Below are 18,691 nucleotides of genomic sequence, written 5' to 3' on the forward strand. Positions count from 1 at the left end.
AGGAGAGGAGAGGAGAGGAGAGGAGAGGAGAGAAGGACAAGGAAAGGAGAAAAAGGGTCCAGAAAAGGAGTCCAGTCCTACCAGCAGTTTGTTCTTGAAGGCATATTTGGTGCGGCCGGCCGAGTCCTTGATCTCCTTGCTGAACACCAAGGAGATCTCGAACAGGAAGAGATGGCGGTCCCGGCCCTTCCGGATCAGAGACTTGGGATCCCACACCTGGAACGTGTCCTGGATGAACAGCTCTCCCTGCACGTCCAGATTCTCATCGAAACCTGCCGGAGATCACATGGCTCTTTAAATACAGCAATGCATTACGAACTGCAGAGTTGGGGCCAATTTGAATTGAAGTCAATTAAGAACTTTGGAAATAAATAACTTCTCCTTTTCAATTTAGTGAGAAATCATTGAAATAGAAGCACATTTTTTTGCAATTGGAATTGTCAGACTTCAATTCCAATTGTCCCCAACGCTGACAGAGAAACAACAACCTTACAGCTCTATACTTGCGTACTAGATAGTATTATTCCATGCAGTGCAGGTCTTACTGTACATTTCACAACTGTCCCTTATAGGGATAGATAAGGTTAGTTAGTTTACTTCCACATGAAGTGATGGAACACCCTTTCTGAGAAAATTGGAGACGTTTTAAATGGAATGCAGCACACAGGCCTCCCTCCTGCTGTACCTTCCAGCATGGCGACGTGCATGGCGTCGTTGGCCCTCTTGGGGACACTAAGCATCACCTCCAGGCCGTCCTTAATCTCCCCCTTCCCCTCCTCACAGCAGGTCAGCAGCTCCTGAAACATGACATTTGTACCGTGGGGTTCCTAAGTCTACAGTTCCTGGCATGCATGTTAAACACAGGACAATCATTTCCCAGCTGGATATTGTTTTATTGAAAAATCGGAGGGCTAAGAACAGTCATTTCGAGAAGACATGTCTGGAAATGGTTTCAGTGCTATTTCTTATGCCAGACACTGTAAAGGGGGATCTCTGTATGTAAGATACTGGCTTGTGTCCTAAATGGCATAAGTGCACTATATAGCATAGGGAATAGGATGCTATTTGGGATGCAGCCTAAGATACTGTGTGATGACGCTCTGTACAAGCGGACACATCACTAAGTGCTACTATGGACATTTAACACAGAGCTAAGGGCCCACACACAGGCAAGAGAATCAGCCGACTCACGGGAAGCCATTAATGAGCTTGACCCTATGAGAAACTCAACGTAAACATACTGATAGAGAGGAAGGGAGGGCTGCAGGGAAGGAGGGAGAGGGGGAGGGAGGGGAGAGAGGGATGGAGGGAGAGAGAGTGAAAGAGAGTGAGAGGAGGGAGAGACGGAAATAGAGAGAGGGAGGGAGGGTGGGTGCATATGTAGGTGGGAGAGAGGGAGAGAAGTGCTCCAGAATGCTTTGATGTTCCATATTTCCTGGGGGAAGTGGGATGGATAACAATGACTCCCAGGTTTCCTCCTTGTCCCAAATGGCACCCTATTCTACTATTCCCTATGTGCACTATATTGGCAACCTTGATAAAGATGTGCAAAAGAGACTGTATAATATAAATATTACAAATAATGAGCTACACTGTATATCGTATGCTATTTATAGATTTTTTTTGTTATTATTTTATACTAATACAATCGCTCAGATAAAAATATTATGTTTAACAAGTAATATATTTTTCTCTCAAAAAGATAGGGGTCGAATGACAGTATTGACACCCATGTTTAAGAGACTGTAGGACAAAAATGTTTTATGAGATTGGGAGAAATCTTAGACCATTCCTCCTCAGGTTTTCAATGGGTTTTAAGTCCGGAGACTGAGATGGCCATTGCAAAAATCAGATTTTGTTGTCAATTAACCATTTCTTTGTGGATTTTGATGGGCTCACTGTCAGGCTGGAAGATCCACTTGTGGCCAAGTTCCAGCCTACTGGCAGAGGCAACCAGGTTTTTGGCGAAAGTGTCCTGGTACTGGGTAATGTTCATGATGCCGTTGACCTTAACAAGGGCCCCAGGACCAGTGGAAGCAAAATAGTCCTATAACATCAAGGATCCACCACCATATTTTACAGTAGGTATGAGGTTCTGTGCATCCTTCTTTTGACGCCAAACCCACCACTGGTGTGCGTGGCCAAAGAGTTCTATTTTCATTTAATCCAACAAATGTAAATGCCTGAAGTTTGCTAAACGGCATTGGCACTTGGATTGTAACTGGTGCTAAGGTCAGATGACATGAAAGTAAAGCTCTTTGGCCACGCCCACCAGTAGTGGGTTTGGCGTCGAATAGTGCTGAGTGAATAACCAAAATGTTTGTGTTTTAGTTTTTTTAAACAACTAATTGAGCAACATCGGTTAAATTATTTGAATTCCATTTAGTGCTCAATGTGCACCTTGCACAGTTTCTCCAGAGATAAATCAGATCAAGCCAGAACTGTGCGATGTAGTAGGGAGTTGTAGTTTAGGACAGAAAATGTGTCAATTAACTACAACAGCTAGGTTTCCATCCAATTGGTGATTTGGTGACAGATTTTCAAGTGAATATAAAAAAATCTGCATAAAGAAAATAGTAGGCATTTTCCCACCAGTGCTATTTCCACCAAACAGACTTGTTGCTGATAAAAGTCAGTGCGTGATGACATAGTGCACACAAAATGTACTTTTTCGCTTAAAGGTGCACTATGCAGAAATCGCTATGCCATTCCCTTTTTTCAAAAATTCTAATAGTTAGCCTAATTTCAGTTCATGTGACAAAACAAGCAAGTATAGTGAATCACTGTACCATCGAAATCACTGAAATATATTTTCCATAAACAAAAATATTGCATTTTCAGCTATTTGAAGCTGGTGAACAAAACCGAAATTAAAAGACGCAAAAACGAAATAGCACACATAGAACAGATCTACCGCTTCTTAGACTTACTTTCGATGAGAATGACAAATCTATCACTCACATTTGTATGTGAATTTGGTCAGGTTGCCCAAAAAGTTACATATTGCAGCTTTAAGTTTTCATGTACCGAATAAGAATCTTCAAGTTCAATGTACTCCCATCGCATTTTCAACTCTACCGATATTTTTGTCACAAAAACTGTTGTGTTTAATAGCAAATGTGCCTACTCTGGTCTGGGCACATGCTCTCTAGCCAACAACTCTATAACAGTTTTTTATTGGCCTCATGATGAAATCACTGAGTGGTTTCCTTCCTCTCGGGCAACTGAGTTAGGAAGGACGCCTTTATCTTTGTAGTGACTGGTTGTATTGATACACCATCCAAAGTATAATTAATAACTTCACCATGCTCAAAACACTATTATTGCACACAGTGAGTCCATTCATCTTATTATGTGACTTGTTAAGCAAATGTTTTCTCCTGAACGTATTTAGGCTTCAAATAACAAAGGGGTTGAATACTTATTGACTCAAGACATTTCAGCTTAAATTAATTTGTAAAGTAATGTGAATAAATGATAAGCAGTAATGTGCAGTCACTACCATCATGGGAATTTTATTTAAAAAATCTGTGTTGTTACAGCATTCAACCCACATAATGCATAGTGCATTTAATGTTTTAAAGAATAATCGAATAATCGAAAACTGAGATATTTTATCGGACCTCAAAAATCACTAATCGCTCAGCACTAGTGTCAAAAGGATGCAAAGAACCTCATACCTACTGTAAAATATTGTGGTGATCTTTGATGTTATGGGAGTATTTTGCTTCCACTGGTCCTGGGCACCATGTAAAGGTCAATGGCATCATGAACTTTACCCAGTTATCAACATTTTACAATGGCCATCTCAGTCTCCAGACTTGAACCTCATTGAAAACCTGTGGTTTGAATTCACAAGGGAAGTCCATAAGAGCAGATGAAGGATATCAAAGATCTGGAAGGGTTCTGAATGGCGGATTGGTCTGAGATCCTTCCCAATGTGTTCTCCATTTGAGAAAAAAGCTGTCTCGTTATCATCGCCAGGGGAGGGTGCTGGAGTATTGAAAACAGGGGTGCCAATCATTTTTATTCCTATCTTTTTGAGAAAAAAAGCAATTGTGTTAGCATAAAATAATACAATTTCCTTCTTTAAAAAAAATCTTTACCAATGTCGCCAATCATTTCAGTCATGACTGTAGTGCACTACTTTTGACCAGGGCTCATAAGGCTCTAGTCAAAAGTAGTGCACTATATAGGTAATTGGGTGCCATTTGGGACAGAAACCTTTTGTCCCATCATGTTCCCTACCTTGAGGAGAAGCTGATACTTAGTGATCCTCTGCACTGGCTTGATAAGGTAGGAGGAGATTGAGTTGGCCAATCCGTGTCGCTGCTGGATTTCCTGCACACAGAATTGACGACATCATGACGATTAAAGCATATTGATGTTGACATTGAGATACCCTAATGTGTTCAAGCCTATCATCATGTCTTCGTCCGAAATGGCACCCTATTCCCTATGTAGTGCACTACTTTTATCTGGAACCCTATGGCCACTGTTCATATGTAGTGCACTGTAAAGGGAATAGGGTGCCATTTGGAACAGAAGTCATCAGACTCAGGATGGCTGGGCACTGTCATGCAAAGAGACTAATGGTTATAAGCAGAAAAAATATGATTCCTGTGTTTTAGTGTTGAAATAAATGGCTAATTGGCACCACCTACAGGTATAAGAGGAAAACTCATTCACTTACATCGAAGAAGCTTCCAGCATGCTCCAAGATGAGTTGGCTGGAATCTGGTTTGTTTTTACAGTAATTTACATACATGTGGAATTTATCAGCCTGCAAAACAGAATGGGAAAATCCAGTCAAATTCAAATTACTGATCATATATTTTCTTACATGCATTTATTTTTCCATATATATACCACTCTATACTGGACTCTATATCATCTACTGCATCTTGCCAGGACACCTATACCACCCGATGTCACAGGAAGGCCATAAAGATCATCAAGGACAACAACCACCCGAGCCACTGCCTGTTCACCCCGCTATCATCCAGAAGGCGAGGTCAGTACAGGTGCATCAAAGCAGGGACCGAGAGACTGAAAAACAGCTTCTATCTCAAGGCCATCAGACTGTTAAACAGCCACCACTAACATTTAGTGGCCGCTGCCAACATACTGACTCAACTCCAGCCACTTTAATAATGGGAATTGATGGAAATGTATGTAAAAATCTATCACTAGCCACTTTAAACAATGCCACTTAATATAATGTTTACATACCCTACATTACTCATCTCATATGTATATATATATACTGTACTCTATATCATCTACTGCATCTTGCCATCTTTATGTAATACATGTATCACTAGCCACTTTAAACTATGTCACTTTATGTTTATATACCCTACATTACTCATCTCATATGTATATGCTGTACTCTATACCATCTACTGCATCTTGCCTATGCCGTTCTGTACCATCACTCATTCATATATCTTTATGTACATATTCTTTATCCCTTTACACTTGTGTGTATAAGGTAGTAGTTGTGGAATTGTTAGGTTAGATTACTCGTTGGTTATTACTGCATTGTCGGAACTAGAAGCACAAGCATTTCGCTACACTCGCATTAACATCTGCTAACCATGTGTATGTGACAAATAAAATTTGATTTGATTTGACTACAACTACGGTAAGCAATGTTCACTGCCAATGCTTAAACCAAGCAGCTTTACAAGAGTTTATCATGGGGCGGCAAGTAGCCTAGTGGTTAGAGCGTTGGACTAGCAACCGAAAGGTTGCAAGATCAAATCCCCGAGTCAACAAGGTAAAAATCTGTCATTCTGCCCATGAACAAGGCAGTTAACCCACTGTTCCTAGGCCTTCATTCAAAATAAGAATTTGTTCTTAACTGACTTGCCTAGTTAAATAAAGCTGAAATACATATTTTTAAATCATGCTACTGTATGCCTGCCTATGGTTTATGGAAAAAGGGCTTTATAAAATACATTCGATTGATTGATTACAGATGCTGTATAAACTAATTGCAAGAAAGTAAACAACATTCACATGTAATTATCAATCATGAAGCCACAAGTCAGAAGTGCCCTGTGGGCGGTGTAAGCAAAAAACGAAACACCATGGTCGTATTCACTAGGCACGAAGCAGGATGGGACTACCTGGACGTGACCAATAAGAAATACTCATTTTCGGTTTCCATTGCAATACGTTTCACAACGTTTTCCTTTGTGTGCTCTAATGAACACGACCCATTGAGTGAAAACAGGAGTCTTACCCATGTGACAAAACAATGGCCCACATCTTCAGGTAGCTGTTCATAGTTCACTAGCTCTTTGAGGAAAATGCTGCAATTAGACAGAAAAGAGAGGGTTAACCATGATAATATTCACTGCTTATCATAGAATACGTATTTCCTCAACCAAAATCACATGAAATAGAAGTGAATTGGTCTCTCATGCAATGATGTGCACTCTGAAACACAACAACAAAGCTAACTGATATAACAAGTTGGAATCTCTTTCAAATTAAGGATGTGTCCCAGATGACACCCTGTTCCCTATATAGTGCACTACCTTTGACAAAAACCCTGGTCAAAAGAAGTGCACTATATAGGGCATAGGGTGCCATTTGGGACGCATCCTCAATTTGAAAGAGACTCCTACCTGTTATGGAAATCATAAATCTCCTGGATGTTGCCGAAGATGATGTGCTCCTTGTTGACGATGCCAGGCGGGATCTCCTCCACCCCACTCGTCATCTCCCACAGGTACGTCTAGACAAGACGAGGAGATTACAGTAAATTACATCCTATCATGTCCTACAACCAATCCTCACAAAACATCTTGGACTTGTTTTTTCATCCTGGCAACCTTTTCGAAGAAGGGTTATAACTGTAATGTGTTTTTTTCCTTCAAAAATTAGTTGAATGCACTGACTGTTAGTTGCTCTGGATAACTAAAATGTTAATGTCATTGAAAAACTTGTGTCTGTGACGACCAATGACTGTGTAGGTGAAAAACAAAGAACAAATCTGACTTATTATATCATTAAAACATCCCAAGAACCAATTCTATGAGTCCATACCAAGGCCAATACAACCCTGAAAAGAAGAGTTTCATTGCCAAGCGAAAATGGAAGAGGAATAAGCTTACCTCTAAACATTCATGCAAGTCCCTGACATAGGCCTTCTCAGTCTGAAGGAGTTCAGCCATGATGAACCTGGATAAATGAACACATATATCAGCAACCAGTACCAGTCAAACGTTTGGACGCACCTACTCATTCAAGGGTTTTTCTTTATTTTGACCATTTTCTACATTGTGATGAAGACATCGAAACGATGAAAGAACACATATGGAATCATGTAGTAACCAAAAAAGTGTTAAACAAATCAAAATAGATTTTAGATTCTTCAAAGTAGCCACCCTTTGCCTTGATGACATCTTTGCACACTCTTGGCACTCAACCAGCTTCATGAGGTAGTCACCTTTAATGCATTTCAATGAACAGGTGTGCCTAATTAAAAGTTAAGTTGTGGATTTTTTTTCTTTAATGTGTTTGAGCCAATTAAGAAGATATACGTTTTCCCCAGTCTGAGGTCACCTCCCTGACCAAGGCCCTTCTCCCCCGATTGCTCAGTTTGGCCGGGCGGCCAGCTCTGGGAAGAGTCTTGGTGGTTCCAAACTTCTTCCATTTAAGAATAATGGAGGCTACGGTGTTCTTGGGGACCTTCATTGCTGCAGACCTTTTTTGGTCCCCTTCCCCAGATCTGTGCCTCGACACAATCCTGTCTCAGAGCTCTACGGACAATTCCTTCAACCTCATGGCTTGGTTTTTGCTCTGACATGCACTGTCAACTGTGGGACCTTATATAGACAGGTGTACGCCTTTCCAAATCATGTCCAATCAATTGAATTTACCACAGGTGGACTCCAATCAAGTTGTAGACACATCTCAAGGATGATCAATGTAAATAGGATACACCTGAGCTCAATTTCGAGCCTCATAGCAAAAGGTCTGAATACTTATGTAAATAAGGTATTTCTGTTGTTTTCTTTTTATATATTTGCAAACATTTCTTAAAACCTGTTTTTGTTTTGTAATTATAGGGTATTGTGGGTAGACTGATAAGGAAAACATTTAATTTAATCAATTTTAGAATAAGGCTGTAACGTAACATAATGTGGAAAAAGTCAAGGGGTCTGAATACTTTCCGAATGAACTGTATATAAACGAGGGATACAGCAGAGAAAGTGAGTGTCAGAACGGTGATCTAACCACTTCTTCGAAGAGCATATGTGTTCTGGCGTGGGCAGACGGCAGCACTACCACTTGACCAGCCCCCAGCACATCATGAAATGTTAAACATAGGCCTATACACCTTATGAAAAGCCATAGTACTACCATAGACTTGAGTACTTTGCAACACTTGCTTCCTCCAGCGATACTTCCCTATTTATCTCTGTCTGCAGTGTGTACTCACTCTTTCTTCCTGGCTGACTTCCTCTTCTCCTCGTTGACCTCGTGGTTGGGGTCGCGGAGCTTCACCTCCCCAGGATCAGTCAGACTGGCCGGGATGATGTCCAGCTCCAAGTCCTTATTATCCTACCAGAGACAGAGGGAGCTCTCAGCACACATCCCAAATGGCACCCTATTTCCTATGTAGTGCACTACTTTTGACCAGAGCCCTATGGACCCTGGTCAAAGTAGTGCCATACATAGGGAAGAGGGTGCCATTTGGGATGTATCATTATAGTCATGTTATATTCCCTTCAACATGGTCCATGATGACTCAGCACTCAGCACTCTGACATCAAATAGACTTTTCTATTTGATGAAAAACTCTTTCAAGTAGAGGAGAAATCAATGCCTGTGTGTGGAGATGAGGACAGGGCTTCAAACTGAGTTGTGTTAGGTCTTGCCCCCGGTGGAAGCCGTTCCTTTGTGAGATAGTCACACTTACAGTTGAAGTCGGAAGTTTACATACACTTAAATAGGAGTCATTAAAACTCGGTTTTCAACCACTCCACAATTGTATTGTTAACCAGCTATAGTTTTGGCAAGTCGGTTAGGACATCTACTTTGTGCATGAAACAAGTAATTTTTCCAACAATTGTTTACAGACAGATTATTTCACTTAGAATTCACTATATCACAATTCCAGTGGGTCAGAAGTTTACATACACTAAGTTGACTGTGCCTTTAAACAGCTTGGAAAATTCCAGAAAATGATGTCATGGCTTTAGAAGCTTATGATAGGCTAATTGACATCATTTGAGTCAATTGGAGGTGTACCTGTGGATGTATTTCAAGGCCTACCTTCAAACTCAGTGCCTCTTTGCTTGACATCATGGGAAAATCAAAAGTAATCAGCCAAGACCACAGAAAAAAAATTGTAAACCTCCACAAGTCTGTTTCATCCCTGGGAGCAATTTCCAAATGCCTGAAGGTACCACGTTAATCTGTACAAACAATAGTACGCAAGTATAAACACCATGGGACCACGCAGCCGTCATACCGCTCAGGAAGGAGACGCGTTCTGTCTCCTAGAGATGAATGTACTTTGGTGCGAAAAGTGCAAATCAATCCCAGAACAACAGCAAAGGACCTTGTGAAGATGCTGGAGGAAACAGGTACAAAAGCCTGAAAGGCCGCTCAGCAAGGAAGAAACCACTGCTCCAAAACTGCCATTAAAAAAACTGACTACGGTTTGCAACTGCACATGGGGACAAAGATCGTACTTTTTGGAGAAATGTCCACTGGTCTGATGAAACAAAAATAGAACTGTTTGGCCATAATGACCATCGTTATGTTTGGAGGAAAAAGGACGAGGCTTGCAAGCCCAAGAACACCATCCCAACCGTGAAGCACGGGGTGGCAGCATGATGTTGTGGGGGTGCTTTGCTGCAGGAGGGACTGGTGCACTTCACAAAATAGATGGCATCATGAGGTGGGAAAATTTGTGGATATATTGAAGCAACATCTCAAGACATCAGTCAGGAAGTTAAACCTTGACACAAATGGGTCTTCCAAATGGACAATGACCCCGAGCATACTTCCAAAGTTGTGGCAAAATGGCTTAAGGACAACAAAGTCAAGGTATTGGAGTGGCCATCACAAAGCCCTGACCTCAATCCCATAGAAAATGTGTGGGCAGAACTGAAAAAGCGTGTGCCAGCAAGGAGGCCTACAAACCTGACTCAGTTACACCAGCTCTGTCAGGAGGAATGGGCCAAAATTCACCCAACTTATTGTGGGAAGCTTGTGGAAGTCTACCCGTAACTTTTGACACAAGTTAAACAATTTAAAGGCAATGCTACCAAATACTAATTGAGTGTATGTAAACTTCTGACCCACTGGGAATGTGATGGAAGAAATAAAAGCTGAAATGAATCATTCTCTCTACAATTACTCTGACATTTCACATTCTTAAAATAAAGTGGTGATCCTAACTGACCTAAGACAGGGAATATTTACTAGGATTAAATGTCAGGAATTGTGAAAAACTGAGTTTAAATGTATTTGGCTAAGGTGTACGTAAAACTTCCGACTTCAACAGTAAGTCTATTTGCAGGACCTTTCTACTGGGGAGGTGACCTCTAAGGGAGTTATAACAACAGCAGCAGATGAAGGACTATCTATACATTTAAGGGAGCACAAATTATGAATATCATATGTTGGACAAAATTTGTTTCATTTCGTACGTCCTTTGAAAACATACTCATTAGCAATAGAAAGACTAAGCCTAATTAGTTGCCAGGGACTGATGTTATGTTGATGAATGAGCATTCACAGCAGGTGGGGTTAGTCCTAAACCCTATAGGGGCCTTACAGGGGCCCTCCAGGGGGCCTTACCTCGGAGCTGATGCCCAGTGATTTCTCCAGGCTGGAGCGGTACTTCCCCATCCGGAGGGAAAAGTCTCGGTAGCGCTTGTCCACTGTGGTGACCCACTTCTTCAGCTCAATGACGTGCACGTGTCCCTTCTCGACGAAGCTGTCTGCCAACTGAATGAGGAGCTTCACCTTCTCCTTGGTTTGCTGTAGGAAGCCCACAGAGAGATGAGTGTGTATGTGTGTGTGTATAGGTGAGTTTGCATATATGTGTGTGTATTATAACATGGGTGTGTGCATGTAAGCATGATTGTGTGTGAATGTTTCAATCATCTGTAGCCTCCACACTCCCCGTCAATGTCTAGGCTGACGCTTGAGAGAGTGCAGACATCCCTCAGGAGAGGTCTCCAAACACTTGTTTGCTGCCTTAACCACTGATAATGCATTCGTGGGGAAATGCATCAGCAAGTGAAATTAGGAGGCTGCAGAATGCACAGAACAAAGCAGCAAGGATTGTGGAGGTGGAGATATGGTTATTCTGTTGCAGTCATGCGCAATGTTCTTGGTTGGTCATCAATCGATAAGATAATTGAAAAGAACATGCTTATTTTATTTCATAATATACACCATTTAAAACAGCCAAACTCTATTCACAACGGTATTCAGTTGGTAAGAGACAGACATTCAGTAAATACTAGGAATAGATTGTCCACCATCTATGTGTTATCCAGACAGAAAAGAGAAATAGGCAAAATAACATTTCGATTTAGAGCAATAAAGAAATGGAATAATTTAACTGAGCAAACCAGAAACCTCTCAATATATACATTTAAACAATACTTTAAAACCATTTAAATATAACACGTATAAATGTTGTGTTGGACTATAGTAGATGAAGAATCAATATCTTTCTGGACTGAGTATTTATCGGGTCAATATGTTAGTGTATTATTATGTTTGTAACAGTGTGTTTATATGTGAAAATGTGTTCGTATTATAAATTGTATTTGAATGTTTAAGGACTCTTGGAAGATTAGTCCAAATGAGGACTAAAAGAGATCCCCCAAAAATAAATGAAATAAAAAAATAAAAAAAATAATAGCCAATGGTCTCATCAGGCTGTAAACAGGTAGACAAGAGGCAGACTGCAGTGGAAGTGTTTAGATAATGTGATATGCAGGTATAGGGTCAGCAGTAAGTAACGGAGTCAGAGCAGACTCCGAACAGTAGCTCTGGGGCTACGTCCCAAATGGTACCCTATTCCCGATGTAGGGCACTACTTTTGACCAGAGCTCTGATCAAAAGTAGTGCCCTACATAGGGACTAGGGTACCATTTGGGATGCAACCTATATCTGCTTCCAGGCACCAGCTCCATACCTTGGCGTAGACTCGGAATTCCTCATACTCCTTCAGTAGTTCCTGACTCCTCTCGCCGCTCTCTCCAGGGGAGGTGTGAGTGGAGAGGTAATACTCTCCTGTTTCCTGGATCCAGTCTAAAGCCTGTGGAGAGAGACATGGGGGGAAATTAGCGAAGTGAAGAGCTCCCTCATTCCATATTCTTCTCTTCCTCTCTGCATGTCCTCTATCTTTCATCGTTGGCTGTGCTGGCCATCGAAAGCAAATAAAAAACCCACGTATCCCTGGCTGGGTCCAGTCCAGGAGGCCAGATGTTATGGACATGCAGTAAAAACACAGCACTCGGAGTGCTTGGGCTGCGTTCAGGAGAGCTCACCTGTTTGGCGCTACGTTCAAACACCACGTACTGCTGGCACTGATCCAGGCGGCGTTTCTTCATGGTCCAAAAGTGCAGAACCCGGTTCTCCCTCTGGAGTAGCTCGTTGAGGATGGCTAAAGAGGAGAGGGAGGCCCGGGGCACAGAAAGAAGTTAGCAGATCTTCAAATCAAATCCCATTTTATTGGTTGCATACACATATTTCGTATATGTTATTGCAGGTGTAGTGAAACGCTTGTGCTCCTAGCTCCAACAGTGCAGTAATAACTAACAGTGGTGAATACTCCAGAGTTTCAAACAAAACCTCACTAGTCTATGAAGAAACATAAGAAACATTAGAAGTAAATTTAACTGAAAGTAAACTGAATGTGAAAATAAATATGTACATTTCCTAAAGAAGAGGAGCATGCAAAGAGTTAGTAACAGCAAGGTATAAGAACTCGTGCTCAGAAGTCAATTTATGTGTGTCCCAAATGACACCTTATAATTCCCTATATATAGTGCACTACTTTTGGCCAGCCCTGGTCCAAAGTAGGTGTGCATTGAGTGTGGGAAATTCTCTCTACAAATTAAATATTATTACTATTAGCTACTATGTAGGGAATAGGGTGCCATTTGGGACAAACACCATGCTAGTCCAATAAGACTGTTGTGACTGACCTTTAACCTGCTGCTCAGGTCCTCTGGCATGGCCTGAAGCACCAGGTATACCCACATTATTCCTGTGGATGTACTTCAGGAACACCTCAGCATTTCTCCTGGCCAATGTGCAAGCCTGTGGCACAAGAAAATACATTGTCGAACAGGTTCCTTGCAATGGACAACGTATCCACAACTACCATCCAAAATACATTGAGAGGTTAGGATATTGCATGTGTATCTTAAGACAACATACAGTGCATTCGCTAAGTATTCAGACACCTTGACTTTTTCCACATTTTGTTATGTTGAAGCCTTATTCTGAAATGTCCTCATCAATCTACACACAATACCCCATAATGACGAAGCGAAAACAGATATTGACATTTTCGCTAATTTAAAAAAATTATAATAATGAAAAACCTTATTTACATGAGTATTCAGACCTTTTGCTATGAGACTCGAAATTGAGCTCAGGTGCATCCTGTTTCCATTGATCAACCTTAAAATGTTTCTACAACTTGATTGGAGTCCACCTGTGGTAAACTAAATTGATTGGACATGATTTGGAAAGGCACACACCTGTCTATATAAGATCCCACAGTTGACAGTAAATGTCAGAGCAAAAACCAAGCCATTAGGTTGAACGAATTGTCCGTAGAGCTCCAAGACAGGATTGTGTCGAGGCACAGATTTGGGGAAGGGTACTGAAGGTCACCAAAATCACAGTGGCCTCCATCATTCTTAAATGGAAGAAGTTTGGGACCACCAAGACTCTTCCTAGAGCTGGCCACCTGGCCAAACTGAGCAATCGAGAGAGAGGGCCCTTGGTCTGACAGAGCTCCAGAGTTCCTCTTGACAGCCTGCTTGGAGTTTCCTAAAAGGCACCTAAAGACTCTCAGACCATGAGAAACAAGATTCTCTGGTCTGATTAAACCAAAATTGAACTCTTTGGCCTGAATGACAAGCGTCAAGTCTGGAGGAAACCTGGCGCTATCCCTATGGTGAAGCATGGTGGTGGCAGCATCATGCTGTGGGGATGTTTTTCAGTGGCAGGGACTGTGAGACTAGTCAGGATCGAGGGAAAGAGCAAAGTACAGAGAGATCCCTGCTCCAGAGCGCTCAGGACCTCAGACTGGGGCGAAGGTTCACCTTCCAACAGGACAACGACCCTAAGCACACAGGAAAGACAACGCAGGAGTGGCTTCAGGACAAGTCTCTGAATGTCCTTGAGTGGCCCAGCCAGAGCCCGGACTTGATCCCGATCGAATATCTCTGGAGAGACCTGAAAATAGGTCTCCATCCAACCTGACAGAGCTTAAGAGGATCTGCAGAGAAGAATGGGAGAAACTCCCCAAATACAAGTGTGCCAAGAAGACTTGAGGTTGTAATCCCTGCCAAAGGCGCTTCAACAAAGTACTGAGTAAAGGTCTGAATACTTATGTAAATGTAATAACCTGTTTTTGCCTTGTCATTATGGGGTATTGTGTGTAGATTGATGAGTGATTTAAAATAAAATCTATTGTAGAGTAAGGCAGTAACGTAACAAAATGTGGAAAAAGTGAGGCGGTCGGAATAGTTTTCAAATGCGCTGTGGATACAACACTGTCAACATGGTTATTTGTTTTTGTTTGACAACAAGTAAACTGGCATCCACAACATGTCCTGCCAGAGGTGGACATGTATCCCAGCTCTGTAATGGGAAAATAAATATGTAACCAAACAGCTACGTGTTGCAGAATAACGATGAGTTCTACTGAAAAGAATCAGACAGACAGAACAGCATCAGTTCAGGGTCTGTGAATATGCATCAAATTAATGATCAATAGAACACGGGTTACGTCCCAAATGGCACCCAATTCCCTATAGTGCACTACTTTCCATGCAGCACTCATGGCTGTTTTGTGTTCCCATCCCCCTGGGTGATTCTTAGGAGCTGGGGGGAGGAGGGTGAAGTTGCCCCTGGCTGATCTTGGGTCAGCTTTGCATTTCTCCCATATGGGGAAGCTGATCTTTACTGTGTTTTCCTAGGTACAGATCTCGGATCAAATTCCTCTCCCTCAATCCTACCCTTAACCATTAGTGGGGGAAATGCGGAACTGACCCAATATCAGATTCCAGGGGCAACTTCACCCTCCCCAGGGAGGAAGAAACTATCAACGACGTCAGAAACACTTCAAAAAAGTTACGAAAATATAAGGCAACATGATGGCTGAGAAGAACCATCCGGAGTAGTTGCAGCTGGTAGAGCTTTATGAGTTAATGGAACATGGCGGCAACTTCAAGACACAATAACTGTTTGAACAGTTTCATACTACAGCAGATGAAAGAGCGGAAGGAGCGCGGACACAGACAAATGAGGCACAGAGTATAGGGCGCCATTTGAGACGGAACCATTTTTCTCTGCTGTACCTTGAGGAAGGCTTCCTTCTGCTCCAGGTGTTTGCTGATGAGGGGGATGACATGGTCCGTCTCAGCCATGGCTCCCAGCTTGTCATGGCCACCACACCAGTCCTCATCTCTCCTGTACTCTTGCTCCAGACTCTCCAGCACACTGCATACCTGAGGAGGGCACAGTTGTCTCAGTTAGTCCTCACAATAGGTCACACACAATTTCGAGGTGCCATGGGACCGGATGTACTACTGTTATGCAGCCTTTTCTGTCTTTGAATTTAAAAAAATATATATAATTTTACCTTTATTTAACTAGGCAAGTCAGTTAAGAACAAATACTTATTTACAATGACTGCCTAGGAACAGTGGGATAACTGCCTTGTTCAGGGACAGAACGACAGATTTTTATCTTCTTAGCTCGAGGATTCGATCTAGCAACCTTTCAGTTACTGGTCCAAAGCTCTAACCACTAGGCTACCTGCCGCCCAGTTTAACCAAACACAAAACCACATCATCATCATCATCTGTGTCTTTTTATTATATTAAAGGAGTAGGAATTCATTTTTTTCTTGTTTATTGAGGATATAGCTAGAGATAGGATGATGTGATTAAAGAGAGAATCCCTCCAGGCCACCACCACCATTTGTCTTAATGGATGGGAAATGCTTGAGGCGGTTTTTGAGTGATTCAGCTGAAACTAAAAACAATTCAGGGAGCACTGTGTGGGGTGGACACACACCTGCTCTGAGGTCTTGTAGAAGGCCACAGAAGCATTGACCAGCTTGAGTCGATCCTCCATCTTGAGCATGAGCTGCTGCCAGTGCATGGCCACCTTCTCGGCGCAGGCCCGTATGCCGTCCGGGTCAAAGTGGCCCGCCTGGAGCATGACCTCAGCCTTCTGCTGCACCTGCAGAGCACTCTGGTGGGTCTTCTGGAGGGAATTGGCATGGAACAGGGACTGAGGGGACACAGAGAGAGAGAGGGTTGTTTAGGGTCAGGGTAAGTGAGGGGTCAATGTTATATGATCGTGTCTTCATTGTAATGTACTGGGTAAATATTACGTTTTTACAAACTGAACATGTGCTAAGACTTGAGATAGTTTCATGTTTACATTTTTATTCTACAATGATGTTTTTTGGGGGGCTGAGAGAACATTCACTAAGTGCGTCGTTGGAGCATGTCGAAACTGACAGGATCAAAAGAAAGGGTAGCGCTGCTCTCGGATCAGCTTTCCCCATTCAAATCTTACCTTAACATTATAATTACTTCATAATACTGATGACGGATCAGCTCCTAGAGAGACATTATCACCTATGGCTGCAAATACAGAGGTGGCTTATTCTAATGCTTACCCAATAATGATGCACTAAATCACAGATTTGGCATATCGTTGCGCATGTTGTTACACATCATGAAATATATTGAGACAGTAGTCTACAATTTGCTTGACTTCAATATGATTTCCTATAGGCCTACTGTATTTATCTTTTAAAACCTCTTGAAGCTAGGGGGCAGAATTTTTATGTTTGGAAAAAATAACGTTCCCAATGTAAGCTGCCTATTTCTCAGGCCCAGATGCTAGAATATGCATATAATTGACAGATTAGGATAGAAAACACTCTAAAGTTTCTAAAACTGTCAAAATATTGTCTGTGAGTAAAACAGAACTGATTTTGCAGGCGAAAACCTGAGGAAATCCAACCTGGAAGTGCCTCTTATTTTGAGAAATCCCTGTTCCATTGCCTGCCTATCCTCCATTTAAAGGGATATCAACCAGATTCCTTTTCCAATGGCTTCCACAGGTTGTGACCAGTCTTTAGACATAGTTTCAAGCTTTTATTCAAAAAAATGAGCGAGATTTATCAAAACGCGTCAGTGGATAGCTGAATGTCTTTCGATTAGTTCATGCGCGCGAAAGTTGCAGCTCGACATTTTCTTTATCTCTTTTATTGAATAGTTTACCGTCCGGTTGAAATATTATCGATTATTTATGTTAAAAACAACCTGAGGATTGATTATTAAAAACGTTTGACATGTTTCTACGAACTTTACGGATACTATTTGGAATTTTCGTCTGCCCTTCATGACCGCTCTAAGCTGTGTTTTGGTATATTTCACTTGTGATTTCATGAAAATAATTTTTTCTTGTAATGTTTTTTTAGAATTTGGCGCTCTGCAATTCAGCGGTTGTTTACGAAAATGATCCCGTTAAAGGGATCCGTGCGCCAAGAGGTTTTAATGTAGTCATCTCAGTTTTCATTTTTTATCCTCTGCATGTTTAACAATTGCAAAGACATTGGCAACTTTGTATCTGTTGTCAACTTCTGAAGTTTTCAGCGGTCACAGAGAAACAGATGAACATCTTGATTCTATGTTTGGCAGGGAGAATAAAAACAAAAAAGCAACCAAAAAAGCATCTAACAGCGCACCCAGCTGTTTTACGTTGTCTGAGGCAGGTGCTAAATAACAAGCGTTTTCAAGTGCAACTTTTTAGAGCTGTTTCCCAAAAATGTACAGCTCGAAAAGCTCAAAAAGATTTCATGACGCTCCTACGATGGTTCTAATTATGAACTTAGCCATAAGATGCTTTTGGGAAACTGGGCCTGGTCAATAGTAGTGCACGGTATGGGAAATAGGGTGCCATTTGTACCCTAGTCTGCCGACTTCCTCTCCTATTTTTTCCTCATCTCACATACGTATGTCCTCTAGAAAGGAAAGATTCAGTTGTAACCGTGTCAAACTGCTGCCTGTTTTTGTTGCTTGGCTAGTCTGAGCAGCATCACAAAGGAAAACATACATCTGAATTTAAGAGACACAGAATGCACGTTTTTACAAGTGTACTCAATCTTACAGAATTAAAACCTGACAGGCAAACTACCATGTTGTGCTTTCCCTGCCAGATCCAGGCCTGATTTACAACTATAAATTCACCAGAGAACCAACGCAGGAGAAACGGAAAGGATGCAGTCAAAGAGCCATTCAACGTTTCTGCACTTACACCAGAAGGAATACAGTATTTCACTTTAAGTTACTACTTTTAATCAAAAATATGATGATTTGTGTATTGTCAAAAACAAAGCAAAGTTCAGGAATTGTCTCCAAACAGAATGCGATCAACT

The 18,691-nt window shown here is 41.6% G+C and overlaps 1 protein-coding gene across 4 annotated transcripts in view; it reads right to left on the minus strand.

Moving 5' to 3' along the window:
• Positions 1-18,691, minus strand: part of LOC139538416 (kalirin-like) — a 301,849-nt gene that overhangs the window by 86,761 nt on the left and 196,397 nt on the right. For all 4 annotated transcript variants that reach the window (XM_071340411.1, XM_071340413.1, XM_071340412.1 and 1 more), the window contains exons 17-30: positions 16,312-16,530; positions 15,591-15,740; positions 13,200-13,314; positions 12,540-12,655; positions 12,185-12,307; positions 10,831-11,013; positions 8,459-8,580; positions 7,128-7,194; positions 6,639-6,748; positions 6,251-6,320; positions 4,694-4,783; positions 4,249-4,341; positions 686-797; positions 82-272 (exon numbers count right to left, since the gene is read on the minus strand). In XM_071340411.1, the coding sequence (XP_071196512.1) occupies positions 82-272; positions 686-797; positions 4,249-4,341; positions 4,694-4,783; positions 6,251-6,320; positions 6,639-6,748; positions 7,128-7,194; positions 8,459-8,580; positions 10,831-11,013; positions 12,185-12,307; positions 12,540-12,655; positions 13,200-13,314; positions 15,591-15,740; positions 16,312-16,530 (1,761 nt within the window). The remainder of the gene's footprint in view (positions 1-81; positions 273-685; positions 798-4,248; positions 4,342-4,693; positions 4,784-6,250; positions 6,321-6,638; positions 6,749-7,127; positions 7,195-8,458; positions 8,581-10,830; positions 11,014-12,184; positions 12,308-12,539; positions 12,656-13,199; positions 13,315-15,590; positions 15,741-16,311; positions 16,531-18,691) is intronic.

Source organism: Salvelinus alpinus, chromosome 14, assembly GCF_045679555.1.
Source record: "Salvelinus alpinus chromosome 14, SLU_Salpinus.1, whole genome shotgun sequence".
Taxonomy (NCBI): Eukaryota; Metazoa; Chordata; class Actinopteri; order Salmoniformes; family Salmonidae; genus Salvelinus; species Salvelinus alpinus.